Here is an 18,320-nt window from a genome sequence, read left to right on the forward strand (position 1 = left end):
TCTTGCCTGAGAATTCCATGGATAGAGGAGCCTGGCAGGCTACAGTCCATGGGGTCATAAAATAGTTGGACAAGACTTAGCAACAACATAAAATCCTTGTTACAAACCTAGACGGATATTTTATCTATTTAAGTTGTTGTTCAGTTGCTAAGTTGTGTCCAACTCTTTGTGACCTTATGGACTGCAGGCTCCCCTGTCCTTCTCTATCTCCCAGAGTTTGCTCAGATTTATATCCATTGAGTCAGTGATGCTATCTAATCATCACATCCTCTGCCATCCACTCCTCCTATTGCCTTCACTCTTTCCCTAGCATCAAGGTCTTTTCCAATGAGCTGGTCTTCAGATCAGGTGGCCAAAGTATTGAAACTTCAGTTTCACCATCAGTACTTCCAGTAAATATTCAGGGTTGATTTCCTTTAGGATTAACTGATCTGGTCTTATTGCAGTCCAAGGGACTCGCAAGAGTCTTCTCCAGCACCACAGTTCGAAAGCATCTTCGGTGCTTAACTTTCTTTATGATCCAACTCTCACATCCAAGAGGTTGGGGCTTCCCTGATAGCTCAGTTGGTAAAGAATCCACCCGCAATGCAGGAGATCCCGGTTTGATTCCTGGGTTAGGAAGATCCACTGGAGAAGAGTTAGGCTACCCACTCCAGTGTTCTTGGGCTTTCCTTGTGGCTCAGCTGGTAAAGAATCTGCCTGCAATGCAGAAGACCTGGGTTTGATCCCTGGAATGGGATGATCCCTCGGAGAAGGGAAAGGCTACCCACTCCAGTATTCTGGCCTGGAGAATTCCATGGACTGTGTAGTCCATGGGGTCACAGAGTCAGGCACCACAGAGTGAGTTTCATTTTCACTCACATCTGAACATGACTACCATTGCTTTGACTATATGGACTTTTGTCGGCAAAGCGATGTCTCTGCTTTTAATATGCTGTCTAGCTTTGCCGTAGCTTTCCTTTCAAGGAGCAAGCGTTTTTTAATTTCATGGCTGCAGTCACCATCTGCAGTGATTTTGGAGCCCAAGGAAGTAAAATCTGTCACTGCTTCCACTTTTCCCCCTTCTATTTGCCTTAAAGTGATGAGACCAGATGCCGTAATCTTAGTTCTTTGAATGTGGAGTTTTAAACTAGCATTTTCACCCTGGTCAAGAGGCTCTTTAGTTCCTCTTCACTTTCTGCTATTATGTAGAAGAATCGCAGAAAGCAGAACAAAAGAGGAGGATTAGTCAAGTTACAAAAGAAAGGGAGAAAAAGGCTTGACTGGGAGTCTCTGCATGCCAACCTAGTGGAGTTGGACTTAATTGTACCAGCGTATTGGAACTTGTGAGAATTACTTTTTTTATAGTAATATGTTCAAAGCACAATTTTTTCTAAACCTAGATTATTCTGATAGTGCTGTGCAGGATGAGTTTGAGTTAGGCAACTAGTAAAGATGTTCTATGAAAGGCAATATGAAAATAAAGGTCCCTAGACTCAAATGGTGAATAGGTGGAAGGAAAGAAATGTTATGTAGATCCATCTCAGATGTACATGTTACATCTGAGATTTTAATTTCTCTTCAACTACAAGATCATTTATCCCGTATAAAGCCAATATGGATGCAGCAAAATAAAAGAATGTAATATTGATACATACTACAACATGAGTGAATCTCAAGAGCATCAAGCTCAAGTGAAAGAAGCCAGATGCAAAAGTCCACATACTGAATGATTTCATTTCTATAAAATATCTAGAAAAGGAAACTGTTGTTGACAGAAAGTGTATTAATGGTCGCCTGGGAGAGTGGATAGGAATGGGAGTGGCAGCAAATGGTCACAAAGGAGGTGATGAAAATGATTTAAAACTGAGTTGTATTGATGACTGCACAACTCTAAATTTACTAAAACCTCTGAATTGAACACTTATGGCAGATGAATTTTATGGTATTGCATACAAATGGCACTTCAATAAAGGTATTAAGAAAAAAAATCAAAAGTGATTGTTAAAGCATGAGCTTGAAGTTAAAATCATTTGGGTCTGAGTCTTGGCTCTACCAGTTGTTACCTGTATTCATTTTGGACGAAAACACAAATCCACTTCTCAATAGCTTCATCTGTCAGAGGTTACAAAAACCTGTGCCATTACTGTCTTTTAAGGGTTTATGACTAAGTTTATCTTAAATTTAGTCCTGGGCATAATAAGCTCACATGGTAGACTCTAAATTTATAATTATCAAATGAAGAATATTATACTGTTCACTTAAAATTATTTGATCTCAAAGATGCATTTTTTATAAAATGTATAATCTTATTGATAATGTTTGTGATTTGTAAGTTATAGAAAATGTGGTAACAGATCCAATTATGAGAATCTATTCCTTCAGTTTTAATTTTATGTTTTAAAGTTTCAGTGTAGTTAGTTTGGACATTCAGTTTAAATGTATATCTTTTAATTAAAGATGATCTTGCATTTGCTATTATAATCACTTACATTGTAACTAATTGTGTTTTGGTATGGTAGATCAGGTTATGATTGAATTTTACAAACATTTTCAACTTAATTTCTATAACTCCATGTGGATGGTGAAATGATTTAATTGAGATGTTGACATAGAAAATTTTCACCTTTATTGACAACAAGTGTGATTAGAAGTTGAATGATATACCACTTTGCTCAAGGCTTTAATAAGTTTTATACAGACTAAGTAATAGTAGAGTATAACTTAAAGCCAGGCCACATCAGTGGATGCATTGAAGCACTACAAGAAAAACAAGCAAGCAGCCCAAATATAAGGATGAATTACATTCCCAAAGTTTATAAATTGGTTTGCTCAAAGATTTGATTGCATTTTCCTGGAGAAACATTGAAAACAAGGACTTTAAAGCTACTTGGTTTCCAGGCCAGCTCTCTAAAGCTCCTTTAGCTCATGGTGTTAAAGATGTATATTATTAATAGTAGCATTTCAAGTTCTACCAAGTTGAGCTTTTTAGTGATTTTGTAAGACAATGTATTTCAAATTCTTACCCAAAGAAAACTGGAATTCCAATGCTTTCCTATATGCATGAATGTAGGGTTATAGACGGTTAGGTAAAATGGTTCCTCAGTTCAATTCAGTCGCCCAGTTGTGTCCAACTCTTTGCGACCCCATGAATCGCAGCACACCAGGCCTCCCTGTCCATCACCAACTCCTGGAGTTCACTGAGACTCACGTCCATCGAGTCAGTGATGCCATCCAACCATCTCATCCTCTGTCGTCCCCTTCTCCTCCTGCCCCCAATCCCTCCAAGCATCAGCGTCTTTTCCAATGAGTCAGCTCTTTGCATGAGGTGGCCAAAGTACTGGAGTTTCAGCTTTAGCATCATTCCTTCCAAAGAAATCCCAGGGCTGATCTCCTTCAGAATGGACTGGTTGGATCTCCTTGCAGTCCAAGGGACTCTCAGGAGTCTTCTCCAACACCACAGTTCAAAACCATCAATTCTTCGATGCTCAGCTTTCTGGGCACTATTAAATTATCGTTTTCATAAATGAGGGGTCTACCTAGGTTTGCTGTGTAAGGTGAATTTCTCTGAGTTGAAATACACTCTTATGATTTATTTCACAGGCTGTTCCCATACTTATTCATGATAGTTTTCTAATATGTCTCTCCTGTATTTTAAATACAATTATTGCATTTTCTTAATATTTCTAACAAATTCTTTCTCATTTATTCATTTTATTTTACTTCCTTCCTTTCATATTTCTTTGTTCATTTTTGTGAATACTATTCTCTGATTTTTTTTTCAGTCCATTCTAAAGTATTGATTTCATCTGGAGTAAATATATGCATTGGTGCTTATTTTTTAGCTGTCTTTCTATTAGATTTCCAGTGTTTTAGAATTTTGGTTTATAGCCTCATTTCTAGAGGACTTTTATTCTCTTGTTTTTTTTTTTTTTTTTTAGTGTATTTTATTTTCCTCTCTCTCTCTCTCTGTATATATATGGAGCTAATATTCCCTATTAGTTTTACTGTTGTCTCTATCTACCTTTTGCAAGGTTCTCAGTCCAGAATGAAGTCTGAACTATTCTGATCAGATCAGATCAGATCAGTCGCTCAGTCGTGTCCGACTTTTTGTGACCCCATAGAAAGCAAGCTTGTGCCTTGGCTTATTTACAAGTTAAAATTGTTCTAGGCTAGGTATCTTCCATTGATGTTAAACTCAGGGGCTGAACTCTGAAGCCCTGCAATCTGCTTAAAGATCTGTTGCTTAAAAGGCCTGTAACTTTACCTCCACTGAGCACTTTGTCTTTCTGTCCCATTTTGATCCTCAAAGATGTTTATTTTGTTTTTGAGCTTGTCTAAACCTTTTAGAATTTCTTTTATAAAAATATGTCATTATTGATATCTATTTGGAAGAAATAACTCTGTCCAAAGTCTAAACTTTGCCATCTTGACTAGGTGTCAACTTATCCAAAACCTCTAGGATTTGTTAGTTTGTCACAAAACGAAAGTAGCTATCTGAAATTTTTAGTAGCAAAGAGGTAGGCAACTAGTAGCTTCTTTTGTATCCATTCATCATATTCTCTGCTTTTGTGGCATGAGTTTTAGGTCATAAATTCATCTACATTTTAGATTTATTTCTCAGAAAATTTGCTATTTCAAGAAATTATGTTACCTTTACTGTAAAATTTATCACATTGGTTAATCATGTAATTTCTCAGTGATAGTGTTCAATGCACAGATACCACATTTTCCCCCATCATCTGTACCATCCTTATTTGAAAAAACTTCCATTATCACAAATCTTTTGATGTGGACATTTTCCCTTGAGTATAGATACATTTTCTAGAATTCTTAATATATTTCATCCCAGAATTAACTAGAAATGCATCAACTGGGATTTCTCTCTTTTGTTTATTTAAATAGGAAAAATTCAGAAACTTACAGAGTAACCAGAGTGTAGAATCCTTGTATATTTTTATGAGTTTTTTTTTTTTTCCCTGATCTGCTACATGCCTTCATCCATACCTAGTTATCCAGGAGTTGTTAGAGTGACTCATCATTATAGGGTCTTTCAGATGTCATGGAGGAAGAAAACTTTCCCTTACCCTTCTAGATTCTTCTGGCTGGCCTATGAATTAAATTGACATGAGCCAGATTAATGGGAGAAAGTAAAAATTAATTTTGTAATTACAGGAATCCCAGACATGAGAGGGTCAGAGACAGGAAAGGAAAATGAGGTACATATGCCATCCTGAGTTAAGGAGGAGGATAGGAGTCTGGAGCTTTCAAGGACAAGAAGGTCATTCACAGGATGATAAGAAGAGCACATGAGTGGTAATTAGATGTTTGCCCTGCCATAGAGATGGGGCCCACTTAGATAAAATCTATCTCTGGTAATAACTTTTTTTCTGGGAAAATCCCCAATTTAAATTCTTCTAGTTAAGAGAGAGAAAAAGGTTTCTCTTGAACCCTCAGGGTCTGGATAACCTTTACCTCAAAATAATCCTCCCACAAAAGTGATACATTTTGCAGATGCTCATTCTGAACCCTTATGCTGTGCTGTGTTTAGTCGCTCAGTCCTGTCCCACTCTTTGGGACCCCATGGACCATAGCCAGCCAGGCTCCTCTGTCCATGGGATTCTCCAGGCAAGAATATTGTAGTGAGCTGCCATACCCTCCTCCAGGGGATCTCCCTGACTCAGGGATCAAACCCAGGTTTCATGCATTGCTGCTGCTGCTGCTGCTGCTGCTGAGTCACTTCAGTCGTGTCCGACTCTGTGTGACCCCATAGACGGCAGCCCACCAGGCACCCCCGTCTTTGGGATTCTCCAGGCAAGAACACTGGAGTAGGTTGCCATTTACTTCTCCAATGCATGAAAGTGAAAAATGAAAGTGAAGTTGCTTAATTGTGTCCGACTCAGAGACCCCATGGACTGCAGCCTACCAGGCTCCTCCATCCATGGGATTTTCCAGGCAAGAGGCGGATTCTTTATTTCTGAGCCACCAGGGAAGCCCAACAATACAAATTACTAAAGTTTCTTTTCTTATGGAATCTATTTTACATGCACAGTTCCTCATTTTTTACAAAACTTATAAAATTGTGAAATGAAAATGATAAGCCTAGGAAAGAATTGAAGAAAAAAAAAGGATAAGCAAATACCATAGTTCCTGTGATTGGAATGCATAAAGTAGAATGTAGCTTACCAGTGATCAGGCAGACTGTAGAGCATGGGTTGATCTGCTGAGTTAGCTGTTAACAGGAGTAAAAACAGAGTTTTAACTAAAAAAAAAGTAAAATTATTAAAATGTGATTTATATTATATTTAATATGTTTAGATTATAATTGTATTCTATACCAATTCTTTAAATTTATGTTATGATTACAATTATATACTAATTATTTAACTAATTATATAACTAATTATTTAAAATTTGTTTTGTGTATTTTTAAATAAATTGCATGTTAAATAATATGTTACCTTTTACTTCATGTTTGAATTTCACATTGAATAATAGTTATTTTAAAAAGTGTTTAAAAGATAATCAGGTGATTATCTTTTACTATCAGTAGATAGCAAGACTATCTACTATGTGATTTTGAGACTTTTTTCTAATAAGAATGTATATTAAGACTTCGGTCTCACTATTCAACTCAAAACAAATGAAAATCATAAGAATTTTAGACAGAAAATAAAATACAATGGTTATGCTAAGGCAAAAAAAAAAAAAAAAAGATAATCAGGTGTTTGACAGGCCTATCTTAGTTACAAGATTTGTCATTTGAAGCATCTAAATTAGTTTTGTCTTCTTCAGTTCTTAACTGGTCTTTGCTAGATTTTTATTAGTTAATGACACTGGGTCTGACTCAGTTCTGATATCCCTGTCTGGATTTAGTATAATACTCCATTTTAAATAATATTTGCTATTTACTTTACAATCGGATTGTATTATTTGATAATCAGTCAGAGCCTGACTAAAGGATATTAGAAATGGAGAAGTGTTTGGGTTCTAATTTTCTAAGTGATCAGCTCATCGGTAAATATTTTCATATAATGATGATTTCCTTATACATTTCAATGAATATGGTGTTTCATAAAAGGAATGTTTAGCTAATCTGGACCCTTTGTATATCTTAGAAATAATAAATAAGACTATTTCATTTTTTAAAAAATTAAGTTGATAATATCATCTGAAGAAAAAAACAGAAAAAAAAGACAAGAATCCTGACTTGGCTATTTACCAAACAGGTAACTTTGAACAAGTCACTTTACTTCTCTGTCCCTCATTTTCCTTTGTTTAAGGGGAAGGGGTCAGATTAGATCATTTCTAAATTCTTCTTGCTCTAATGAAACTAAGTATTTAAAATATGTTTTCTCACTTAGTATTTAAATATTTGTATTCAGTATTATTGTGCAAAAGCATAAGAGTGAGCATTTGAACATGATTTTAAGCATCAGTTTTACCAAATATATTTCTAGTTGTTATAGGTTGGGCAGGTCAGATTCTTTTATAACAAACTCAGTGGGGGATCCAATATGTTTTCAGGAAAAAGTTTTATCAGAACATGTTGTTAGTGCATTTCTACCTTCAAAGACAGGGTGTAAAAACAACCTTCTTTAACAGTTTTGTCTTTCTGACTCAGACAGAAAAGGAAAAGGCACAAGCTGAACACAGTAGGATGAAGAAAAAAATAAATGGACTTTTATTAATAAAGATGTTAGATTTATACCTTCACAACTATTACATTTCTTTTCCTTCCAAACTTTTGGGTTTCTTCTTTTTCTTTCTTTTTATTTTTGTTTTCTTTTTTCTATGTACACTGGGTTGTTAAGGGTTTGAATTTTGTGCTGTTGACTTCAGTTTTACTTGTCATTTATTCTGAGTTCTTACTGCTTGTAGAAGAATAATTTTTGCCCACTGGCCATCTGGGATTCTACTTGCAGACTTTCTGACTCAGTAGCTTTTCCCCAAATCTGTGTACTTCAGACAAAGAGCTCAGCTCTCTATGCCTCTTTCTTCTCCCCACCTGCTGTTCAGAGCATTCACATGTAGATGTACCACCACCATTCCACTCCCCTGCTTCACAAAGTTCAGAGGTTGGAATGGACCATTGTCCTCGAGTGCCACCCTCTTGCTGTCCTGATTGCAAACCACACCTCCTGTCTTGCCTCAACCTGAACTTCAGAGAGTAAGACTAAATGTGGTGTGATCTTGGGGAAAATACCAGCACCTTCTTATGCTTGCAAAGCCTGGACAGCACAGTTTGAGAAATTACTGCCAAGCAATCAGAGAGCATTCTATAAATAACATGTGAACTAATAACTTAAAATTTGTATTTAGCCCTCACCTTGCAGTGACTTAGACTGAATGAAATACTTCTGTATTTGATTACTTGTTCTAGACTTTTTATTATAACAAGATGGGTAAATGTTTCTAAACACTCCTGTTGTAATGATGTTTACATATGCTTTATCATTCTAAATATTTATATTTTTATACAACATCATTCAGTCATGATTTACTGTTACTGTAGGTTACTGTTAATAGAATTCTTGTCTGAGGAATATATTTTATATAGGTAACATATAAATATAAAGAAGTTTAAGAAATACCGTTACCTTTACTACACATTACTAAATATTGTATATGCCCAATTTATGATATATTAAAGCTCAGGAATTACTGTTATAGGTATTCATTGTCATTCTATGTTACTCATGCCCCCCAAATTGGTAAATATTATTTTTTAAGTCCTTTGGTGACATGACTTTAAAAATATACTATTTCTTTGAAGATTTTAAAATGTTAAAACAATGATGACAAGCTAGAATTATAATATTTAATCATTTTAGTACATTCAGATATAGCAATGGTTTATATATCGTCCAATGGACTTATTTTCAAATGGAAATCAACTTTTTTGTATGCTAAATAAATTTGGAGCATTTATGATTTAAAAATACTATAAAGTATCCAGTTGCTCTTGAGACTTAAGGTGATCATATTTAGGGACAGACATTTAGGATTTTTGTTTACAGCGGGCCTGGTGTGGCAGCATGGATCACAAAATATTGCCAGAAACATTGCTATGATTTTGACTGTCGCAGTAACTGAGGAAGTCTAGATGTTGTGATCAGAGAAGATTATAGCTTTGGGGAAGTAGAAGTGTACACAAGGACAGAACCCTGTCTTCAACCTACTTCATTACCCCTAATTCAAAAGAAACCATGGCTATAGTTTGTGAATAGGTGACTTCCTTGCTTTATACCCATTCAGGGGTCATAAGTGTTCTTTGAATAAATTTGAAACTCAACAGAGCTTGCAGGGCTTCAGTGTAATCTGGCTCCTGTCCTGTTGGGCTCATTCTACATTCCCATATTCTACTCTGGAGCCAAACTAAAACCTTCACAGGGCATACTCCCTGCACACCTCATTCCTCTTTCAGCCATTGCTCTAGGGGGTTTCTCATTCTCTTCCTTTGGCCTGAAATACCTGGCCTCCCACTTTCCTTCAGATCATTTCTCCTTAACCTTTCATGTCTCAGTTTGGTGTCGCTTCTGCTGAGACTCCTACTGGTATTCTTCAGGCTGAGGTGTCTTTTTCAGCCCTTTATAGTTTCCTATATTTTTTCCTTATTCTTCCCTTATCCAAGCCACGTGGTTATTGCTTGGCACGTGTCTCTCTCCCCTCTGCGGGTAAAGAATGTGAGCTGCATCCGTGGAGATGCTAGGTCTCGCTCTGTATTCGGTAGATAATGCCTCACACCAAGTTCTATAGAGTAGGCATTCAGCAAGGACCTCTTGAGTTACTGCTGAATGAAAGAAAACCAGGGATAAGCCCAAAAGATGGAATCTGGAGTGGTACCCTTCAGGAACATGAAGTAGCATCTCAATTAGGGGAGATGATACTGAATAGTTTTAAGATTCTTGATACATATTACCACAATGTTTTTGAAAAAGGTTAAAGACATCTAGATCTTATCAAAGTTCAGCTTGAAATGAGCACTCAACAGTTTGGGGTACTCTACTTTCTGTTTGTTACAAATTTGTGAAAACTTTAATTGAAGGGATTGAAACCAGTATAGTGTATGAAATTTGACACTTACTTGCTTTTTATTGAGACAAGTTGTTTAAAAAGTATTTCCCTCTGTGATATTTTTATCTTCTTTTATCATTTTTTCTCCTGAGATGAATATTTTATTAATTAATTTTTGTGAGTTTTGTATATATCTATAATATTAACCTTGATTGTTTATGTTGAGTTGGTTTTCTTAGCTTTAAAGTTTAATTCGATTAATGTACTTTTGGGGGGGAAGCATATATTAAAAACCTTTAGAATGCCATATTTATTATTAACATTTTCTTTGGCAATCTATATTGCTTTTTTAAAAGAGCTCTTGTTTACTATAGTAAAATATACATTTTTGTAGGAGTTTTTAAAACAGGAGACATAAGAAATCTCTGCAATTTTTTAAATCAAATTGTACTTTTCAGATATAGATATTTTCTGTCAACAATATATGTGAATTTCTTGCTGTGACATTTTACATTTTACAACAAACTTTTTAATATCTATGTAATGTTTTAATGTGTGCATATACCATCATGTTTTAGCCAAATCTCTATTATGGGATGTTTAAGTTATTTTCAGCTTATTGATATAGAAAATTCTACAATGAACATTTTTTTATATAATTTTGTACATCTTTATGCTTTTCCCCTTAGGATAAATTATTTGTGAAAGAAATTCTGTGTATAATAGTTTAAGGTTGTTGATAGATTTTGCTGTCTTCCATGAAAGAGATACCAGTTTACATACATCATATAGTGTGTGACAGTCCCCTTTTTTTGTTCCATTTTTGAAGCTGAATATTTTAACTTTTAGTACTCTTTACAAACCCCTTTTCTATTTGTGGGCAAATAGCCTGCACATCAGTACTGATTAATTCTCTAAAAATAGTGGATAAAATATTTTACAATTAATCCTTAAAAATAATACATAGCTCAGTTAAAATGAAATTTAAGGAAACTTTTCAAGGTAAAAAAACAAGGTGAAATCACAAATCTAGACAGATAGAGGGAAAGCTGAAAGACATCTGCTAATTTCTGGGGTCTCTCAGCTTGGATTTTAACCACTCTATAGGTAATTAAGAGCTTCTCTGGTGGCTCAGACAGTAAAGCATCTGCCTACAATGTGGGAGACCCGGGTTCAATCCCTGGGTTGGGAAGATCTCCTGGAGAAGGAAATGGCAACCCACTCCAGTATTCTTGCCTGGAAAATCCCATGGATGGAGGAACCTGGTAGGCTACAGTCCATGGGGTCGCAAAGAGTCGGACACGACTGAGTGACTTGAACTCACACATAGGTAATTAAAGGGAGTGTCCAGGTCCAGTATATTGATAGGAATTTGGGTTAGAGACCTTTGCACAAGTTCATTTTTCTCTTAGAGGTGTATGTGCAGTAAAAAAAATATATATATATTCCACAAAAGAAGACAATATATTTCTTTGTTGGGTTTAGCCAAGATGGATGGGGGAAAGCAGTTTTGCCTGAGAATTGCTAACCATAACCTGAACTTCACACAGGTTCAGGGTTAGGATTCACATTGCAAGGAGTGAAAAAAGTCTTAAGCTGACATTTTTATTTAAATAGGGGCCTGCTGGCGGTACCTCTGAGTATCTGGCAGTCAAAAACACAACTCCTCTCTAGAAGAATGCATCTTTTACCCATGTCTCAAAGGATTATCACTGATAATGTTTCAAACATACACATACTTAGAAACATACACATACTTACAAAACACATAAGGAAATAGGAAAGCATGAACAAAATAAGAGTCATATTCAACAAAGATCTTAAAAATTGTAATTACAGATACAGCATGCAAAGAAAATAAGTATGTTTTAAAAAATAAAGAGTTTAGAAACATAAGGAAGAACTAACAAACTATAAAATGATGAATTTGTCAAATAGAACTTGTAGAAATGAAAAAGGTAAAAATCAAAATTAGAAACTCAATGGGTAAATTAAATGGCACAGTAGAGACAGGTGAGAAGAAAACTAGCTTATCAGAAGGGAAGTTCTTAAGTCACTGCCAGCATGTGGCAGAGAGACAAAGAGACAAAAAACATGAAAGGGGATTGAGTGACAAATATTAATAACTAATCAGAGTTTCATAAGGGACAGAGAGAGAAAATATTCAAAAAGACAAATCTGAGAACTTCACAAGATTAACGAAAGATAGGAATATTCAGATACAGTGTAAGACTGGGGCAAAATATCCACACCAGAAGAATCTCAGTGATTCTGTGTTTCCACACAGAATATTAAAGACAATAAGATCTGAAAAGCAGAGAGAGAAAGGCCAGATGGAGCGACAGACTACATCAGTTGCCTATGTGACATCTCAACAGCATCAAAGCAAGCCAGAAGACTGCGGAGTAACGCCTTAAAATGCTATGAGAAAATAAGTTTAAATAGTATACTCCGTGAAACTATCTCCTGAGAAAAACATTATTTCACCGAGAGCATCAACAAATTCAAAGTTGATTCCCTGAAAAGAAAAATTAAAATGGACAAACTTTTAGCAAGAAAGAAACAAAAGCAAAAAAAAAGTAACATCAGAAATTAAAAGGGACCCATAGTTATAGGTGTTTTGGAACGTTTAAAAATTGTAAGTGAAAAATATAAACATCATTTTGAACAGTTATAAAACTGTCAAAGGAAATTAAGCACTGTCTGAATAAGTGGGAGATATAATTTGGAGTTTGAAAGAATAGAAGACCATAGGAAGAACAGGATAGAAGAAACTACCCAATCAGCTCTTAAAGTCTTTTTGTAAAGCTATTATACAGTGGAGTATTGTGCAGTCATGGATAAATTGCTTAATGTCCCAGGAAATAGAGATCAGTGGGAAAAAGACACATTCATAAATAACATTGAAATAATTGGATGTCAAAATTTTAAAAAACATGAAAATCATTTCCAATTGCAAATCAAACACAAATATGAAAGAAGAAAGTATTAAAGAATTTAAAAGTTCTGTGCAACTTTAAATTTGGGGAAAAATAGGTAAATAATTTTATATTCTCTGGATAGGGAAAGTTTTCATTTTTCTTTTTAAAGAATACCCCCAAATATAATTTTTAAATAAATATTTCACAAATTTGATAGTATTAAAATAAGAATTCAGTATTCATCTGAAAACATTATTAAAAGTAATGAAATGATAAGCCACAAATAGAGAAAAGGGGCTATGGTTTTTCCAGTGGTCATGTATGGATGTGAGAGTTGGACTATGAAGAAAGCTGAGCACCAAAGAATTGATGCTTTTGAACTATGGTGTTGGAGAAGACTCTTGAGTCCCTTGGACTGCAAGGAGATCCAACCAGTCCATCCTAAAGGAGATCAGTCCCGGATGTTCATTGGAAGGATAGATGTTGAGGCTGAAGCTCCAATACTTTGGCCACCAGATGCAAAGAGCTGACTCACTTGAAAAGACCCTGATGCTGGGAAACATTGAGGGCAAGAGGAAAAGGGGACGACAGAGGATGAGATGGTTGGATGGCATCACCGACTCAATGGTCATGGGTTTGGGTGGACTCCAGGAGTTGGTGATGGACAGGGAGGCCTGGTGTGCTGTGGTTCATGGGGTCACAAAGAGTGGGACATGACTGAACAGACTGACTGACTGATTTGGACCAAATAACCAACAGATTACTACCAGAATGAATATATAAACCTGAAAGTCAATAAAAGACAAAAGAACGTTTATAGAAGTCATAGGTAGACACTTTGTAGAACAAATGTGAAAGGCCAATGAAATATTGTAATGATAGTTAATGGTAATAATTAAAAAATAAAAATTAAAACTAGAAGAAATAACAACTTATATCCCCATATTGACAAAAATGAGATCCTGTGTTAGTAAGGATGTAGAACATGGAAGAACAACCCACTCCAGTACTCTTGCCTGGAAAATCCCATGGATGGAGGAGCCTGGTGGGCTGCAGTCCATGGGGTCATTGAGGGTCGGACATGACTGAGCAACTTCACTTTCACTTTTCCCTTTCATGTATTGGAGAAGGAAATGGCAACCCACTCCAGTGTTCTTGCCAGTGGTGGGCTGCCGTCTATGGGGTCGCACAGAGTCGGACACGACTGAAGCGAAGCAGCAGCAGCAGTACAGTTGAATGAAAGTATAACAGTTATTTAGTTTTAAGTCCTTACTGTTTAAAATAATGTATAAGGAAGAATTTGCAAGGTAAAAAGGACTTAGTGACTATTTCAACTAATAATAAGTTGATAGTGTATTGTCATGAATGACAAGTCACTGACTCTGTATGACCCCATATACTGTATCCCGCCAGGCTCCTCTATCCATGGGATTCTCCAGGCAAGAATACTGGAGTGGGTTGCCATTTCCTTCTCCAGGGGATCCTGCTGACCCAGGATCAAATCCAAGCCTCCTGTCTTCTGCATTGCAGGCAGATTCTTTACCCACTGAGCCATCAGGGAAGGTTGCTTCTAGTTTGGGGCAATTATGAATAATGATGCTGATTAGGTTTGTCCATGTTTGTTGGTATAAGACATTAATAATCTTAAAAAACTAAATGCATGGTTTATACATTATTTGTATGTATTAAACATTACAAAATAAAATAATGTAAGACAGACTTTTTGCTAAATTAATAGGTAGTGAATGATATTTTAATTCTAATTTTACTTTTTGATTACCATTGGTGGTAAGCATTTTTTATATTTTAATTTGAATGTTATTATTTGTCAATTGATATTGATGTTATGTGCCCATTTTTCAATCTGTATACTATTCTTTTGCATTTGCAAAGAAAAAAAGTGCTATTTAAGTTTGTCCCCATTTTGGTTTTTTAAAAAGTTTTAATGGTTTTTAAAATATCATTTTTTTATATTTTTAAATTAAATATATAGTCACAAAAAAATTTCAAAAAACTAAACCAGAAAAACAAACAAAACCCCTAAAGTATAAATAAACATCATTTTAACCCCCTTTTCCCAATTAACTGTTGTCAACATTTTGGTAACTATCCCTGTTCCTTGTGACTGTATACACATATATGTTTATATTAATATATACATATATTTATATATTTATGTATTATAGCAATCTTTAAAACTATCTATATAGCTGTACACACATGGTTTAACAAAAAGGATTTTTTTATGCCTAACAGAATACATTTTCCCCAATAAATTTATTTGTACACTATCATTTAAAAATATTTGATTTCTTTGTTCATGGTTTATTCAACAAACATTTATCAAGCCCTTAATAATTGTGTATAGTGGCATTATTTTATTGGCATTGAGAACAAAGGGATGCACAAAGCTCCTGCAGGGGTGGAAACTGAATGATATTTGGGAAAATATACAGTAAACAAGTATTTCATATAAGGCAATAATTAGTACTATGAAGGAAAAAATGCAAGAAGAGGATAGAGAAACGGGGTACTCAAGGAAGACCTCTTAAATAAGCTGGAACAAAACTGAATTGTGGGAGCCCACTGTGCTAGTATTTAGGGCAAAATCATCTCAGAGAAAATACAAGTGCAAGTCCACAAAGCAAATCTTTAAAATTAAAAAAAAAAAATTGATACTAGTTAACATTTTAGATTACTTATAATTATTAAATATTATAAACAAATTTGGAGAAGCCATTTTTCTTAAAAGACTTCCTCAGTTCTTGCAAGTGTCCTAACTTTTCTGCTCCTTAATTTTCATACCCACTTTTCCCCTCTTGTATGTTTTCATGGTTATAGTGATAAGAAGATACATAAATGTATCTGAAAGGAAGTTAATCTGATGCCATCTAACTCTTTAGGCTTAATTCATATTTCTTCAGGGGAAAAAATAAGTTTCAGAGAAACAAAAGTTTGCAAAATAATTAGAATATAGAATGTTAATTTGGAGAGGAATATTTATAGCTAAGACAAAAACTGTAATGACTTGCCTTTAATTGTACTGCTACTTAATAATTTCTTTTTATGCCATTTTAATATCATGGAAACTTTAATAAAATCACTTAAAAAATAAGAACTTTGACATACATTTTAAAAATCTCCCTCAGGTTGCTGATGCCAAGTCTTTCTCGGGACCTTTTAATGTCTTGCTTGTGAAGACAAAATGGAGTAACATTGGCTTTCATATACTTCTTTTTGATCTGGAAAGCCTTCTTGAACTTTTGCTGCCGACTCCAATCCGTGATGTTGACCCTTCCAATTCATTCTACTGCAGTGAGATTCTGAGAAGAGCCAAAAGTACAGTAGAGAAGACAACACTGACACTGAAAAGAAATAAAACTGTCTGTGGTCCTCTCTCTACGGAGGTACATGCCAAGCCTGTTGGTGAAAGCCCAGCCCAAGGAGATAACACCATCAAATTATCAGAAGAAAATGATGGCGTTAAAAAGCAGAAGAAAATAAAGAGCTTCAAAAAGATGCACCCTAAGCAATCAAGAAAAGTCGATGCCAACCTCACAATAGACACAGCTAAATTGCTCCTATCTTGCCTTCTGCCATGGGGAGTGGATAAAGAATTAGATAATCTCTGCATTAAGCATCTCAATATTTTAAAGCTTCAGGGTCCTGTTTCTTTAGGACTTGCTGCAAATGAAGATCACTTTTCATTGATGCTGCCAGGTTGGGATTTATATAATACTGAAATGAAAAAAGACTATTCAAAAGTGAATTTATTTTCTAGAAAAGTTTTGGACTTGTCAGATAAATACACTTCCACTTTTCCAAATCACTCTGGGATGCCAAAAGGACTGGAAAATAATTCTGATTCTTTGCAAGAGTCAAACACTATAGTTTATTTATTGAGCAAACTATTTTTAGTTAACAAGTTAGTTAACATGCCCTTAGAACTGGCATATGGAATGGACAGGTAAGACATACCTAGAGATTTTGACTTTTCTTATTTAGGATATTAAAAAATTATTATTATTTGTTAAATTTAGCTCTCTAGCCTCCCTTGTTTCTCCTTTTCTTTCTTCCTTCTTTCCTATAAGGAAGGAAGGAAAGAAGGAAAGAAAGAGTAAATAAGCAACATCTTCTTTAGCTCAAAACACATTTAAGAAAATCTTCCATTTAATTCTTTGAGATTGGAAAAATATTTGGACAATAAATCTGTATATTTTAAAATTGATTCATCCAGCAAATATCCACTGGTCTCATAATATGTTCCAGAAAATTCACAGTACTGGATGCTGAATGGTTCAACAGATAGGTAGATAGATAAACAGATTCACACACATTTGAAATCCATTATACTTGCTGTGAATTAACTATGAACAAAAAGCATTAAAGTAAATGCCTCTGATGATATATTTTATATATCATTAGGAAAGGAAAAATTTGAAAAATTCATACCTCAAATCCCACCATTTAATTTGTACTCTGGCATATTAATATAGAAGGGGTTACCATCAATTCATTTATAGAAAGTATGGTTTAGTAACAATAGCTATTATTTTGGGGGTGTTTAATATCTACTAGTCACCATGTAAGCCACATGATTTCACCGGCCACATGATTTCATTCCATGTGCACAGCAAAGCTAGGGTATAGGTGAAAGTACTTTGCTTAATGTATAGATCGGATATTGAGACTTATGAAGAGAAAGTACCAACCCCAAGATTAATTCAGAGCCTTGCAAGCTGATTTGAGGCCGGGTGTCAGTCTAATTCCAGAGCCTGATTGCTAACCTTGACCCTGTATTTACCTTCTCCCATGCTAAAATTCAATATAGTTTTTCATAGTCTGATGTTAGAAGATTTTATTTGATTCACCAAGTGCTTAATGAATATGTCCTTAGCACTAGCTTACAGAGGAAACATAAATAAATTTTTTATTTGGGTAGGAACTCTTTCAAATGATGAAATAATGCATATGAAGTAAGTAGAAAACACTTAAAAGAACAAGGAGAAACATTTGTAGTATAGGTAAGTATTGTAGATGATCAGAGGAAAGAGAATAATTAGTGTGAGATGAAACCATCTGAAAGCCTTTGGAGAAGATGTACTGTTTGAACTGCTCATTACATGGTAGTAAACGGTCCTTGACATTTCTCTTCTTTGGTAAGAGCTCAGTTCAACAAATCTGTGCCAGGTACTATATAATAGACTTCCTACCTTCAGTGAACCTACAGTCTGGTAGCAAGTCCATATGGATTACATAGATTCAGTGTTAAGCTTCCTTCCATTTCAATGCTTCTATGCTATAGGGTTTTTCCATTTTCTGTTTGGTGGCCATAATAATGAGAAAGCAGAGACTGGTAAATTTCCATGATTCCTATACTTAAATTTCCTCTATTTTTTTCTT

At 35.0% G+C, this 18,320-nt stretch overlaps 1 protein-coding gene across 1 annotated transcript in view; it reads left to right on the top strand.

The window, feature by feature from the left end:
* WDR72 (WD repeat domain 72) overlaps window positions 1–18,320 on the top strand; it is a 225,745-nt gene that overhangs the window by 116,827 nt on the left and 90,598 nt on the right. Inside the window, exon 15 of the mRNA XM_002690898.6 lies at window positions 16,067–16,884. Within this exon, the coding sequence (XP_002690944.1) occupies window positions 16,067–16,884 (818 nt within the window). The remainder of the gene's footprint in view (window positions 1–16,066; window positions 16,885–18,320) is intronic.

This window comes from Bos taurus, chromosome 10 (genome assembly GCF_002263795.3).
Source record: "Bos taurus isolate L1 Dominette 01449 registration number 42190680 breed Hereford chromosome 10, ARS-UCD2.0, whole genome shotgun sequence".
Lineage (NCBI taxonomy): Eukaryota > Metazoa > Chordata > Mammalia > Artiodactyla > Bovidae > Bos > Bos taurus.